Source organism: Penicillium subrubescens, assembly GCF_028828155.1.
Source record: "Penicillium subrubescens strain IBT 31985 chromosome Unknown utg000003l_segment0_segment0, whole genome shotgun sequence".
Classification (NCBI taxonomy): Eukaryota; Fungi; Ascomycota; class Eurotiomycetes; order Eurotiales; family Aspergillaceae; genus Penicillium; species Penicillium subrubescens.
In genome coordinates, this window is record NW_026643153.1 from 348,554 (window position 1) to 361,019 (window position 12,466).

General features: G+C 48.3%; 2 protein-coding genes across 2 annotated transcripts; both read left to right on the forward strand.

Annotated features, from left to right (window-relative positions):
• Nucleotides 1-6,409: 6,409 nt before the first annotated feature.
• On the forward strand, nt 6,410-8,010 carry N7473_004287 (class I SAM-dependent methyltransferase; the record flags this gene model as incomplete). The annotated part of the gene is made up of 11 exons (XM_057150227.1): nt 6,410-6,433; nt 6,496-6,554; nt 6,614-6,670; nt 6,724-6,753; nt 6,807-6,848; nt 6,906-6,981; nt 7,038-7,078; nt 7,137-7,162; nt 7,210-7,396; nt 7,461-7,889; nt 7,962-8,010. 11 exons carry the CDS (start codon nt 6,410-6,412, stop codon nt 8,008-8,010), a joined length of 1,020 nt encoding a protein of 339 aa, XP_057010337.1.
• A 2,941-nt stretch (nt 8,011-10,951) lies between these two features.
• Nucleotides 10,952-12,168, forward strand: N7473_004288 (Zn(II)2Cys6 transcription factor domain-containing protein). Its single transcript, XM_057150228.1, has 2 exons — nt 10,952-11,495; nt 11,576-12,168. Exons 1-2 carry the CDS (start codon nt 11,340-11,342, stop codon nt 11,909-11,911), a joined length of 492 nt encoding a protein of 163 aa, XP_057010338.1. The 5' UTR covers nt 10,952-11,339; the 3' UTR covers nt 11,912-12,168.
• Nucleotides 12,169-12,466: the final 298 nt, after the last annotated feature.

The following is a 12,466-nucleotide window of genomic DNA, read 5'->3' on the forward strand; positions in this document are numbered from 1 at the left end:
AAGTTGCTGGATCTCGGCGTTGTCCGCTGCTGCGACTAGAAAGTTATCGACGTACACGCAGACGATACAGTTAGGCTTATAGAAAACACAATTGTCGGACTGGGCTATGGTAAAGCCGTGAGCCACTAGGACACGGTAGACGTATTAGTACCAAATCCGTGGTGCCTGCTTTAATCTGTACAAGGAGCGTCGAAGGCGGCAAACGTACCCGTCTTCCTTAAAGCCCTCTGGCAGCTCTATATAGATTAACGAGTCGATATTACCGTAGAGGAAGGCAGTAACGGCATCGAATTAGTGGAGTTTCTATCCACGTAGTATAGCACTCGCAACGATACTGCGGACTGAATCTATTCGGGATACGGCCGCGAAGGTTTCGTGATAGTCGATGCTATATTTCTGTCGGTAGCCTTTGATTACTAGTCGCGCTTTCCGAATTCTATTAGCCTTCGTCTTGAATACCTACTTGCAGCTAATGATCCGATCCCCGGGGGGAACTTCATTTCGTGGAACCTTCTCCCATATACTATGCTCGAGAAGAGAAGCGTATTCTTTCTGGATCGCAGCCCACTATTCCAGCTGATTGGGTCCCGATACGGCTTCGTAGAAGGTCAAGGGATCAACGTCTTTTGCGGCGGTTATATTCAATGTCCCTGTTGTATATACCTTGCCTAACGACTCTAAGAGACGTTTGGAAGGTCTTCGTCTTCGGCTATACAAGGAATAGCTAAGGTCGGGTATAGCTTATATTTCGCGAGGGATTGGATTGACCGGTGAAGGAATATCAACTGGTTCAGAAGGTGTATTATCAACCGGCTCACAGGGCACGTTCTCTAAATCATCAGGAGACAGAGGAGACAGAGGCGGTGTAGGCGGTGCGTCAGATACAGGCAGTATTAGTTCAGCAAAGACAGGTGATAGAGGAGCGTTATCCGGGAGGTCGTTACCTGTTTCCCCCTCGATAAGCGGCGCTACAGGGGTCCGTTCATCGAACTCGATATCATAGGAAAAGACTGTCTTTCTAGAGTGTACTTCGTAAAGCCTGTACTGATTAGGTTCGCAGTAACCGAGTAGTCGGTATTTAGACGATCTTGGTCCGAGTTTAGCGCAATGCTCTTTTGGAATTAGTACCTATATACGGGAGCCGATCCGTCGTAAGTGCGACAGCGTAGGCGGCTTCCTGTATAGTACTTCAAACGGTGTTTTCTTCTGCAGAATTGACGCTGGCGCGCGCAGCTTTAGATAAACTACTGTCTCTAAGAGCTCGGGCTACCAGGAAGGAGGAAGCTTCGTATCGGACAGGAGCGTGTTGATCCGCTCCCGGATAGTGCGATTCGTGCGCTCAGCTAGTCCGTTCTGCCCCTTGCAATACGGCGGCAAGGTATTAAACTTAACTCCCTAGGACTCGAGGTATGTTCCGATAGGTAAGTATTCTCTTCCGTTGTCAGTAAGGAATCTTTTAATCCGGGCGTCGAACTGTCGCTGCACCTAAGCCTCGAATTGTCGGAACTTAGACAGCGCTTTATGTTTCTATCTTATAGCGTAGGCCTACGAGCCACGAGAAAAATCGTTAGTAAATGTGATGACGTACCTGGAGCTATCTTTCCTAATCGGTATCTCTATAATATCCGAATAGACTATTTTAAATATTCTCGTCGAGTGCAGACGTGGCCGTCTTGCACGGGAGTTCCTCTTCTGATGCTGCTTACCCGATATATACGCCGGACACTGCGGCGTTGCTAATAGTTCTGCCTGAGTTAGCGGTCGGTACGGAGTGCCGGTCTGACGGAGGACTACCCTTAAGTCTCCCCGATTCAGATGTCCTATCCGAGCGTGTTATAGCGCTTCGGTGGCCTGGTCCACTCCTTTGCTCGCATCTTCTTCGAGTATCCGAGCTTCACTACTGAGTTCAGAGGTAGTCGCTGCGCCTTGCGCACTACTTGACTCTAGAGGGTCGTCGACGTCTATGTCCACCGCCTGCAGTTCTAGGGAATCTGTATAGACACGGTCCGCCGGCGCCCTCGCTAGTTGGACTCGTTCTCGGGATCTTTAGCTTATATGGCACCGCAAGATCAACAGATCCTCCTCCGCATAGTAGGCAGTTCTTACGGTCCGTCCTCGGCGTTGCACAAAGACGTTCTGCGGGTACGCTACTACCGAGTAGCGGTCTCGTAGTAATTTCGGCACGCTAATTAGGTTCATCCCGATGCGCGGCGCGAAATATACATTCTTCAACACTAGGGGGTGGTTGAACTTCCCCCGGAGCGTGAGCTTCACTGTACCAATCCCTTCGGCTTCTACTAGATCGCCCGCTGTGTCTAGTATCTCACGGTGGGGCCGCAGGCTACTAAAGCAGCTTCGGTCCCAGCAGATGTGGCTAGTGGCGGCCGAGTCTAGGATCCACCGGGGTTGCGGTGCGTGGGTATAAAGGGTCGTTACCCCCGCCCTCACGATATTGATCCTCGGTCTCTTGGAAGTCGGCGGGCTCTGCCGTTCTTCCACCTGGCTTGATGATCTTGGTGAGCCAGAAGCACTCTGTTCTGCCTTATCGGTATAGTCCTTCTGCGGACGCAATTCAGGGTGTTTCTTCTAACACTTCGCGGGCACATGGCCTCGCTTCTTGCAATAGGAGCACTTCTGTGTGTTGGTTTGAACCGTATTGATCGATAGTCCCGGTCTCTGTGGTGGTAGCGTGGGAGAGTCTTTTCCCCGTACCGTCTGTTCGGCATTCGCCAGACGGTTTCCGACCGTGGTCGGATTGACCAGATCCTTATCATTCTAGATAGCATCCACGATCAAGATGTACTCCGGTCCGATCTGCGTCAACAAGAGCGCTATGTGTGCTCGATCGCCAATCGACCCTGGGGCGATGGCATTCAATCGATGAACCAGCAGTCGCACGCGGTCGACAAACTCGCGCGCGCTGGCACAACGGTCGCCAGTCGTTTCGCGAAGCTGGGCGAACAGTTCGCAAAAAGTGGCGAGTTCCATGCGCCGGTACCGTTCTTCGAGTTCATTCCACAGGTCGCGGGACGTCTCCAGCCCCGCGACGTGGATGCTAACGTTGGGAGACAGCTACCGTAAGATGATGTGGTAGGCATCGGCTTCGCGCCGCGACCATTCCTTATGACGCTCGAAAGCTTGGACCTCCACTTCAAGGCGGGCTTCGATGGCTCGCTGCCTCACCGCCCCATTGAGGTGGGGTTCCACGAGCGGACTAATGTCCGCCGTGATTGGTTTGGCATATTTGAATTGGCAATCAGGACGCTGAAGGTCGCCCGACACAACGTCCCAGACCTGCCTGGCTTTCAGATAGGAGGTCATGAGACGTTTCCAGGTCGCGAAGTTGTCGCTGCCTGTCAAAGGCTCAATGGCCATGACGGCTCGGTCAGGAGAGTCGTGGGCAAGAGCCGACATGATGTTTGAGAAAGTGGGGTAATATATAATCACGAATCAATAGAGATAAATGGGTCTCGGTGTGAGTAGAGACGGCACCCGAGTGATTGCACTCGGGCTCATAACCTGTTGTAAAACAAAAGGAAGCTTGATTCTTCTTCTTGAGGGAATACATGAGGCTATATATACAACATGAAGTCCAAGTTGATTTCCAATCAACTTGGTTCTTCCTATACATAGAGCAGGAATTATTTCCGATGTTGCGGCTTCATTCCTGAGCAGCAACAGCCTCACATCACAACATGAACCTTGGAGCCTGTAATCCCGGGAGGCTTCAGAGCCAGCATGGACCGAAGGTAGCTATCCAGCTCCGCTACAGCCGACGACATGAGGGGCTGGCGCGAGTCTCTGCGAGACTGTAACGTTTCAAACAGCGACGATCCTGGGTATGTGTTCTTCGCGGGGCGGTGTTATGTGACTCTCTTAAGGCGGTCTGCAGAGACCAAAAACAGAAGACGAGACGGCGGCGGCGGTTCTACTTGCGAAGCGAGCAGAAGAAAGAAAAAATACGGCGGACTATAGGGTTAACTCGGTCAGAACGCTTTTTTCTAACTAGTCAGTTCACCGCTTCGCCTGCCGCCCTGCCCGCCGGTTCCACCATAGCCGCTTTTCCTCCTACATGCATGGCTTACTCCCCCGAGTCACACTGATCATCCTTTAGTATGGCTTTCTACTCTCTTGTTAGAACTACTTCGCAACTCTTCGAGAGGAGAAATTTCTTTTCGATTATAAGCATTTCTTGTCAGGTTGCTCTTCTCGCAGTATTTATGCCTACTATATGCTCATCCGCTGCTTCATACGTCAAGACATGGAATCGGCATAAGATTCGCAAGCAGCTAAAGCACCTATGGGCAGTTACTGGCAAGCCAATTGTTCTTTACCAGCATACATCTAGGCAGAACCTCAAAATACTAGCAGATCCTACGCTTATGCAAGCACTTCAACAGGATGTAACTGGCTGGGATGCAGATGAGTATCTTCCTGTCAGAACAAGCTAATACGGTACGGCATGGTATGCAATGAGTGGGATTCTTTTGGAAGGGGAGCCAATCAGTAGGATTGACAGATTGAATTGATTGATTGTAGATAAGATGAGTGGCAGGCAGAGGGTATGTTAAATACACATCTGCAGAGTTGGTCCATAGTTGATATGTGGATGGGACCAATTCCTCCGTGTCTTAGAGGACCCATGGGATACTCGAGAGTGACTTGTATGTAAGTGTTGTCTCGGAACCCCGTAATTACATACAAATGGGAAAGAAAAGTGGGGGACACACGTAACCCACGGGCGTTTGAAATAATAAATGCATGCATAGCAACTTCATATCATGATATCTCCCAAAACATAGCTCTTTCGGATAATATATGGAACTTGTACAACCTAAATGGCACTTCTGACCAACTGGTGCGGCATAGAAAGTTTACTTTGAGAAATCCTGGAGACATATATTCTACCCGCGCATGTCCTCTATTCCGCCGCGTTTCAAGGTATTGTACGGAATAGTATCGAAATAATGCACTGACGGGCTCAAGATCTACGTACTGTACGCTCTTCCTTTTGCCTGGAATAATAGTGTTTTAAATTATGCTACTTCGGGAGCTACGAGAGGATGTCCGGGACTGGGATAAAGATGAGTATTTACCCCCTGACGTCCTAAGTGCCAACAGCAACTCCAGCAGATTGGAGCTGAGCTTTCTGAACCTGGAAATGGCTTCAATCCCGAGGACTTGCACCGGGGGAAGTCAGTCAACCAATACCTTGAACTCCGCCGCCGTGCCTTCCTCCATGACCAATTGGATGAGTATCCAGTGCTCCGCCTTACGACGAAACTCGTTAGTGCGTGGGATAACGAGCTTGGACAGGCTCAGGAAGGCTAGTTTCCCGCGCCACGATGCAGCATCTCAGCCCACTACCCAAAATAGAAGCCGATCGGCAGTGCCACTACGCTCTTGGGATTTTCGGATAGCCAATCAGTGTCCAGGAAAAAAGTGGGATCGACGGAGGTAACTCGGTAGATAAACTTATTATCCACAGGAGTGTGTGTTGACCGAAGATTGTGAGGATTAGTTAAGTAACCCTCCGGAGTCTGTCCATAGCTTGTTACGGTGCTCTGCGTCAGGACCTGTCTCGGAGACCTGGAGGGCAAACAGGGGGTAATTAGCAGAAGACAATATGACGGCGTGGAAGGACTGGGGAAGGTTGGTGGTATTTGGTGCGATTTTGAGACTCAATCCACTTCAATCTGCATGTCTTGACGTAGTCGGAAAGAGGAGACAGGAGCTTCTTTTGCGAAAAGAATGGTATTTAGAAGGATTCAGCTTGTTCGATGGTTCATTTATGAGCTGAAGGGCAAGAAGACAAGTTGGCCAATCAAAAGGACGGTAGGCCTGTTCGTGAGCATTGCGAAGACCAAAGCTGAATGGGGCAGAAAAAGACGTTACTTCATACTACACTAGGTCTGATAAGGCTAGACTGGTATAAGCATGACGACCAAGAGGGAATTCTGCCCGTCAAAAGCCACCGTTTGGGGTTTTTGCACTCGTGATCCTTATTAACCTCCGTACCCTCAGGCTGAAATTGAAATTCTGCCGGTCTAAAAATGCTGACAAAGCGTTCTGTCCGAGTACCGGCTAACTAACTAACAATAGGCCGCCGTAGTCATGCTTCCAAATAGCATTCCGGGCTGGGCAAATCGGTGGATAGCTCATATTTACTCGGACCCACAAGTGACTCGTCAGCCAGTAGAGCCCCGCTTTCATCACCATCGGTTTGTTATTAGCCGATCGTAATGGCGAGGACTCCTACCTCTGCCATCCCCACAAGCTAGGAATGCAAAATCCATAAAAGATCATTCTGTATTACTTTTCTAGATCGACTTCGCAAAGTTTCTGTCTGCTTATATCTTAACAAATCTAAGCCCCCTAGAGGCTTTCCACTTGAAGCGTGCCTTTGAACATGGACAACCAGAGTGTCACTCTTGTATGTGGGATATATCAAACTCATCGAGTCCCCTCGTCTCTCTTCTGACGTGCTATTATCAGGATCCGGATCTGACCCTCGACGATAGCACATATGGTTATGGCTCTGAAGATTGGGAGTCGTATGTTACTTGACAGCATGAGCCCCTGTTGAAATGATCTGACATTAAACATCGCCTAGACAGACAGATTCGATTAGGTCTTCGATTTATAGGGGGTTAATGGAAAATGGCAGGAGGTAAGATGCACATAAACCTGAATTAGGCTTTTGAAGCTGACATCAGTGTTGAGGTACCAAACACTACGGGTAGAGGAGTACTTGCAAGTCAAAGAATTGTATATGATTGATGAGAACCCTAACCTAATTGACGCAGTATCCCATCTGATGATCAACAATTTGAAAGTTACGAAGCTGGGTATGTCTGGGCACGTGGTCTGAACCACGCACACTCTTCGCTGATAACTACTTCTAGGCACCAAGTTGCCCTTGCTATGCACTCAGATAAGGCGAATCCGCTCTTTCTCTCGCCAATCCGCAGTTGTTCGATGGTACTATACTATACGTGTCTATTGACGATGTATGGCCTCTGACCAAGTATACATAGCATATCCTGGATATTGGAACCGGTAATGGTACTTGGGCCATGTCAGCGCAATCTAAATTCCTCCTGTTAGGCCCAAATTATTTCGCTGACCAGACTAAGAAATGTTGCTGACATGTTCCCGAGCGGTAAGTACCCTTCTTTGTTTCGTAACCTTGCCGCTGACACAGCATAGCCGTTGTTCGAGGTGTCGACCTTTTCCCACCTCCTGCCGCCTGGGTACCGCCGAACTGTATTCTGGAGGTTGACGATGTGCTGCAGGAATGGACATGGCGTAAGAAGTTCGATCTGATTCATATGCGTCATATGTCTGGATCATTTAGCCGTCAAGAGTGGGATCTGGTCTATAAGCGGTGTTATGAGTGAGTGTCTTGATAGTGGAGCGATATGTGCCTTTGTCTTCTGCTGAAATACTGACTTATTTAGCAACCTGAGGTCTGGTGGGTGGATCGAACAAGTGGAAATGAGCTTCGTTGTCCAGTCTGATGACGGCAGTCTCTCACCCGGTAGTACTTTGTCCCACTTAGGTCCAAACATTATTTGGTGCGGAGCACACGCAGACCGGCCGTGTGATATCGCCGATACCATTTCTAGCAGCATCCGGAAAGCTGGGTTTGTCAATGTGCATGAGAAGATTTACAAGTGGCCGATTGGGCCATGGCCCAAAGACAAACAGTTAAAGGAGGCTGGCGCAGTCAATTTCCAACACTGGGTAGCCGGTATGGAGGGATGGTTTATGTGGCTCCTCACAAGGTTTGGTGAGCCGCAGCCGTGGAGCAAGGAGGAAGTCTATGTGTATGTAGCTCAGCTACGGAAGGAGCTCCAGAGCCCCTACCACCATGTTTGGCACAGGGTGTAAGTCCCTAGCTGGTCACTCCATTACGTGTTCGATATGGATGATGACCTTCTTTCTGACTGATGCCATAGACGAAGGGTTTGGGCGCAAAAGCCTGCGACCGTGATGACAGAACTTTGAGTTTGACGAAGCTGCTCTTGTCAAAACGAAGTTATAGGTAGCAAATTATCTTGATTTGACCGAAATGCCTTCAGATCTTCGGTTGCTTTACAAGGTTTGACAGTTTTGTAGTCAAAATCCGACACTGTTGCCCTCACATAAAGAACTTGCTGTCTTCTGCATGAGTAGGTTTGTACGCCACATGTCGTGACCTATGGCTCTTTGATATGGGCACAGGCCATTGCTTTTGAGTTGCAGGGTATCCACTTCGATCATAGATTTCTCTCCCTCTCATCTTTGGGGACCGACAAAGTGAGCGTGTTCTGGTATAAAAGATGGGAAACTGTATCTCGGACTTCTTCGATTGACGACCCGACTTAATTATATTGAGGATATGTTGAACATGGCATCTTCGCATACTTGAATCGCCTCCAGCAATTTCCTCACGAATTCCTGGTAGTACCTTAAGTCCTCACGGGCCTTCTTTGCGGATATTTTGCGCCGTTTGTCTGATAATTAATCAAAATAACAAGTGCGGCCATGCTTTCTGCATTCCCAACATGGATCCCCGTCATAGCACTGGTGAGAAGGAGCGTTAGATACGGTCCAAACAGTCGCTGTAGTCAACATATGTCGGAGGGGGGTGGGATGAGAGGGCAAACAATGTTTACCTTCGAAGTCGTCGACACGATGCCTTTTTTATCCTACCCTTCTCTTTCGCTGACTCTGGGACTGGCGTACGTCTACCTGGTAGTGCCGGCCTTGGCGAAATCGCGCGAAAGGAGTTCACAAGGCCTCGTCCGTCCATTTTTAAGCCGAGGAATCAACAGCTTGTTGTGGGATCGGGGAGGCGAGGAGGAGGAATAAATATGCGCAATTGAAGCCGGAAGAACCCTAACGTGGTCCAGACAGACCCAAGAGGAAAAGTTTTTCACATGTCTGACGACACCGAGACTTCGTCACCGAGATGACTGATGAAAATGCGGATCTGCCCCGCATATCTCGTGCAAGAATTCGACGGAAACACGGCAAAATCAACCAGCCATCGCATTTACGAACGAGCCGCGTGTTTGGGAGGAAGAGGATTCTTCTGGGCAGTTAAAATCAAGACGCGGAAAATAGTGCAACTCGACTGATGCAATCGACTGACGATCGTATTTTATGCGTCTACAGGTTAGAGGTTGCTTAGTTCTCTGTACAAGAACTTGCCGAGCCTCCAGCTGGTGAGCAATTACCTGACGAAATATTCCAGTGTTTAACTTGTACACTCCAAACGGGTAAGGTGGTGTGAAAAATGTCTGAGGCCATATATGTACATCTCTGAATCACCTGCTGGCAATAAGAAGGTTGACCACCCAGAAGTTAGGAAATTCAGACGCTTTTTTCATCAAGTTTGTCTTGCGACGGTACTGTTTTTGACAAATTAATTTTCTTTTAGAGGGATTATTGGATCGAGCTCCTTCCAAAACAGCCATTGAAAGTTGATGTCTTGCTCTTTGAGGTTTCTGAATGGAACAGCACTTGTCAGATAAGGGCTGAGAGCAGTGCTTTTGAAGGCTGGTTGAAAGGAGAAGTGCAATGAACACAAGTCCTAAAATCCGATTGCGAAAGGCTGAATATTTGAACCTTCGATACGGAAAGAAGGACATGATTTTTTCTCACAAAAAGAAACTGTGGTCTTGTGTTGCTTCACGTTATTAAGACAAAATTGGCACGTTAACCGCCCTCGTAAAACTGTGGTCACCATTATGGGACGCCAGCTCATTTTACAACTGGGGTGGGCAATAAAATCGTTCTGAACATATAGGTGAAAGGGTTGAATCAATATTCCCAGAGTTTTTTTCTTATTGCCCATAGTAAACTGGTGTACGATATGCTGTGGAGAGCACGTAAGAGTTGTAGGATGCTGAAACCAGCAAACCAGCGGCAATCATCATAACGGAACGATTCAACCAATTACACAGGGAACCTTACCTGACAACGGACGATGTCAGCACGGACAACTGCTTTTTTACCCATTATATTATCGACGGCGCTTTGAAGTTGTGATAAATGCCGCGACGGATGAGTAAATGGAAGGCGGTTCCTCAGCCGTAGCTTCTTACAACTATACCATTTAACAGCGGCAGCAGCAATGGTATAGTTCTGTACAGCAAGCCACGAGATTAGCTTAACGTGGGCTTGGAGTAAACATATTACATGATCAATTAAGCGACGGTCACAGCGTGCAGCGTCAATAAGCCGACCGTCCAAGAAAGCAGGGTTGCTATACTGAAACAAAACTTCTTGAGTTTGCCTCCGGTCAAGACGGTTCTTCCGAAGGCAACTTGCTATTGTTAGTGTTTGATATCCCACACTATCCAAAAATTCGCTTGCTTGAAAGTCTGGTATGGAGGTCATCAAAAAGGAAATGCTTTGACGGCTGGAAGGCAAGAGAGAGTATCCTTTTTTTATTCGAGCCCATCGTCCCGCCACCCTTTTGGACTATGCCGTGCGAAGTGACATCGAGGGACAAGATGATTGTCTGAATCTGAATGGGTCCAGATCGTTAAATACGACTCAGAGAAAAGTTTCGGCCGAAAGGAAGAATGTTACATGGTTCATGGTAACTTAAGTCATGTCGTCATGCACGCAGGAGGCAGACTGCCCTCAAAGAAAGATTGGGGAATGCCGATCCCAAGGCAAGGCGAAGCTGCGGTCCGGTCCATAGGTCGGGTCCGAGAAATTGCCGAGAAACAATCCAATGAAAACGCAGATTGTTCGCTTTTCGCAAGACAAAAAAAGCAAAAATACGCTCGTAGGGCACCCCACGCCTCATTACAAGTGGGGGGATTCGAAAGTGAGAAATCGAAGGGTTCATGCAACTCAGTTATGCGGATCGGAGATCGACCTCGCGGACGACATTTCTGTCCGTTGGCAGAATACCTTTTTGCCGTCTGCACCGTATTAAGATAAGGAGATATGATCGCCGACCAATTGGTCAAGCTGGGCCAATCTCCCTCTAGCGCGCTGTTTTCACGTAGTGCTCATGAAAATCAATACTCTTCGCCTCGCAAACTAGACCGGTCGTCGACCCTTCACCATATTTAAGTAACGCGAGGACGGAGTTTTCGTCGCACTCCCCTGAAACCTTAAATACGTGAGGTACCCAAAAGGTGCGGCTTTTCACAAACTCGTTCCCAGAACGAAGGCTCAGTGTGGTCGGGACCATCTCAGCTGGACCGATACTGTGAAGAATTTTCCCAGGCCAGAATTTCCTTGAGCTTTGTCGGATTCTCTTCGATACTTTCCCCGGTTTCAATTGCACCTATCTATTTCTCCCCAAGCTGCCGTTTCCTTAGTTGTTCCCAATGAACCAACAAGGCATTTCCGGCTTGTTCCGAGCCATTGCGCCTTCGCCAGTATCGCTAGGCAGACCTACGCCAGGGCCAGAATCAGGAAAAGTGGAGGGGAGGATAGAAAGAGCTTCGACTGCCTGCAAAGAGTGCCGAAGACATCGGACAAGGGTACATTTTTGCTCATACTCTTTCTCGTTGGGGCTAGTCTCAAAGTCTGTTTCCTGTTCTCTTCTCACCTCTCCTATCAGTGCAGGAATGGACAGCCATGCTCAGAATGCCAGAGGCACGGCCGTGAGTGTATTATCCATCAGTACTCTGATAAACGCCGCAAAACCACCCAGAAAGAGGCCCAGGAGAGACTACAATACTACCGCACATTCTTGGCCGAATTATTAGAGATGATTCGAGTTAGCAGCTCCTCCGAACTCCAGCATCTTGTGAACATGATCCGATCGGGAGCGTCGCAGCAAGAAATGCGAAATATGATTGCCAATTGCTTGAGCAGGGACTGGAAGCCAGAACCAGACGATCACCTCAGTGGACGCATCGAAATGGACCCGACAGGGCGAGACGCAGAAATATAGCGAATATAAGTTGACTCTACGACACTTTCGAGAGAAGCACTTGCAGGATCGAAGGTGTCACATGTGTGACGAAGATCTACTACATGAGATGCATGTTCGCAGGCATGCAGATGAGGTTCATCGCCTCAGCACAGAACGGAATTACTATGCCAAAGAAGATACAGGACTGGACATTGATACCGATTAATTGGGAGGCTTGCAGGTTTTCTGTCAAATTGAAGAACTCTATCTTTTGTCTTTGCTTGAGAATAATCAACCTTAGATCCTTATAATATTTTCCGTGATAGTGTCTAGTTTCTAACTTCTTTAACTGGAGATAGGTTCTCTTTGATATATGCTCGTCGTATTGAGAACCCCCTTTTAGTAATGTTAGCCTTCCCATCTATAGCATTCATGAAGGTAAAAGAACAGACCCATAAAACGATAGTCTTACTGTTGTCCGAGTGGCTGGGAATGTTTCTAAAACAGATTTATTTATCAATGCGATGACTTTTTTGCGCACCTCATCGCCCCTGCAAGACATAAGTGACTACAGTAACCACTCCAGAGGCTCTA

Bases quoted from the DNA above. Each gene is read 5' to 3' on its own strand.
- N7473_004288 (XM_057150228.1), top strand. From the start codon at position 11,340: ATGAACCAACAAGGCATTTCCGGCTTGTTCCGAGCCATTGCGCCTTCG. The intron at 11,496-11,575 runs GTACATTTTTGC...CTCTCCTATCAG, and splicing joins GCCGAAGACATCGGACAAGG to TGCAGGAATGGACAGCCATG.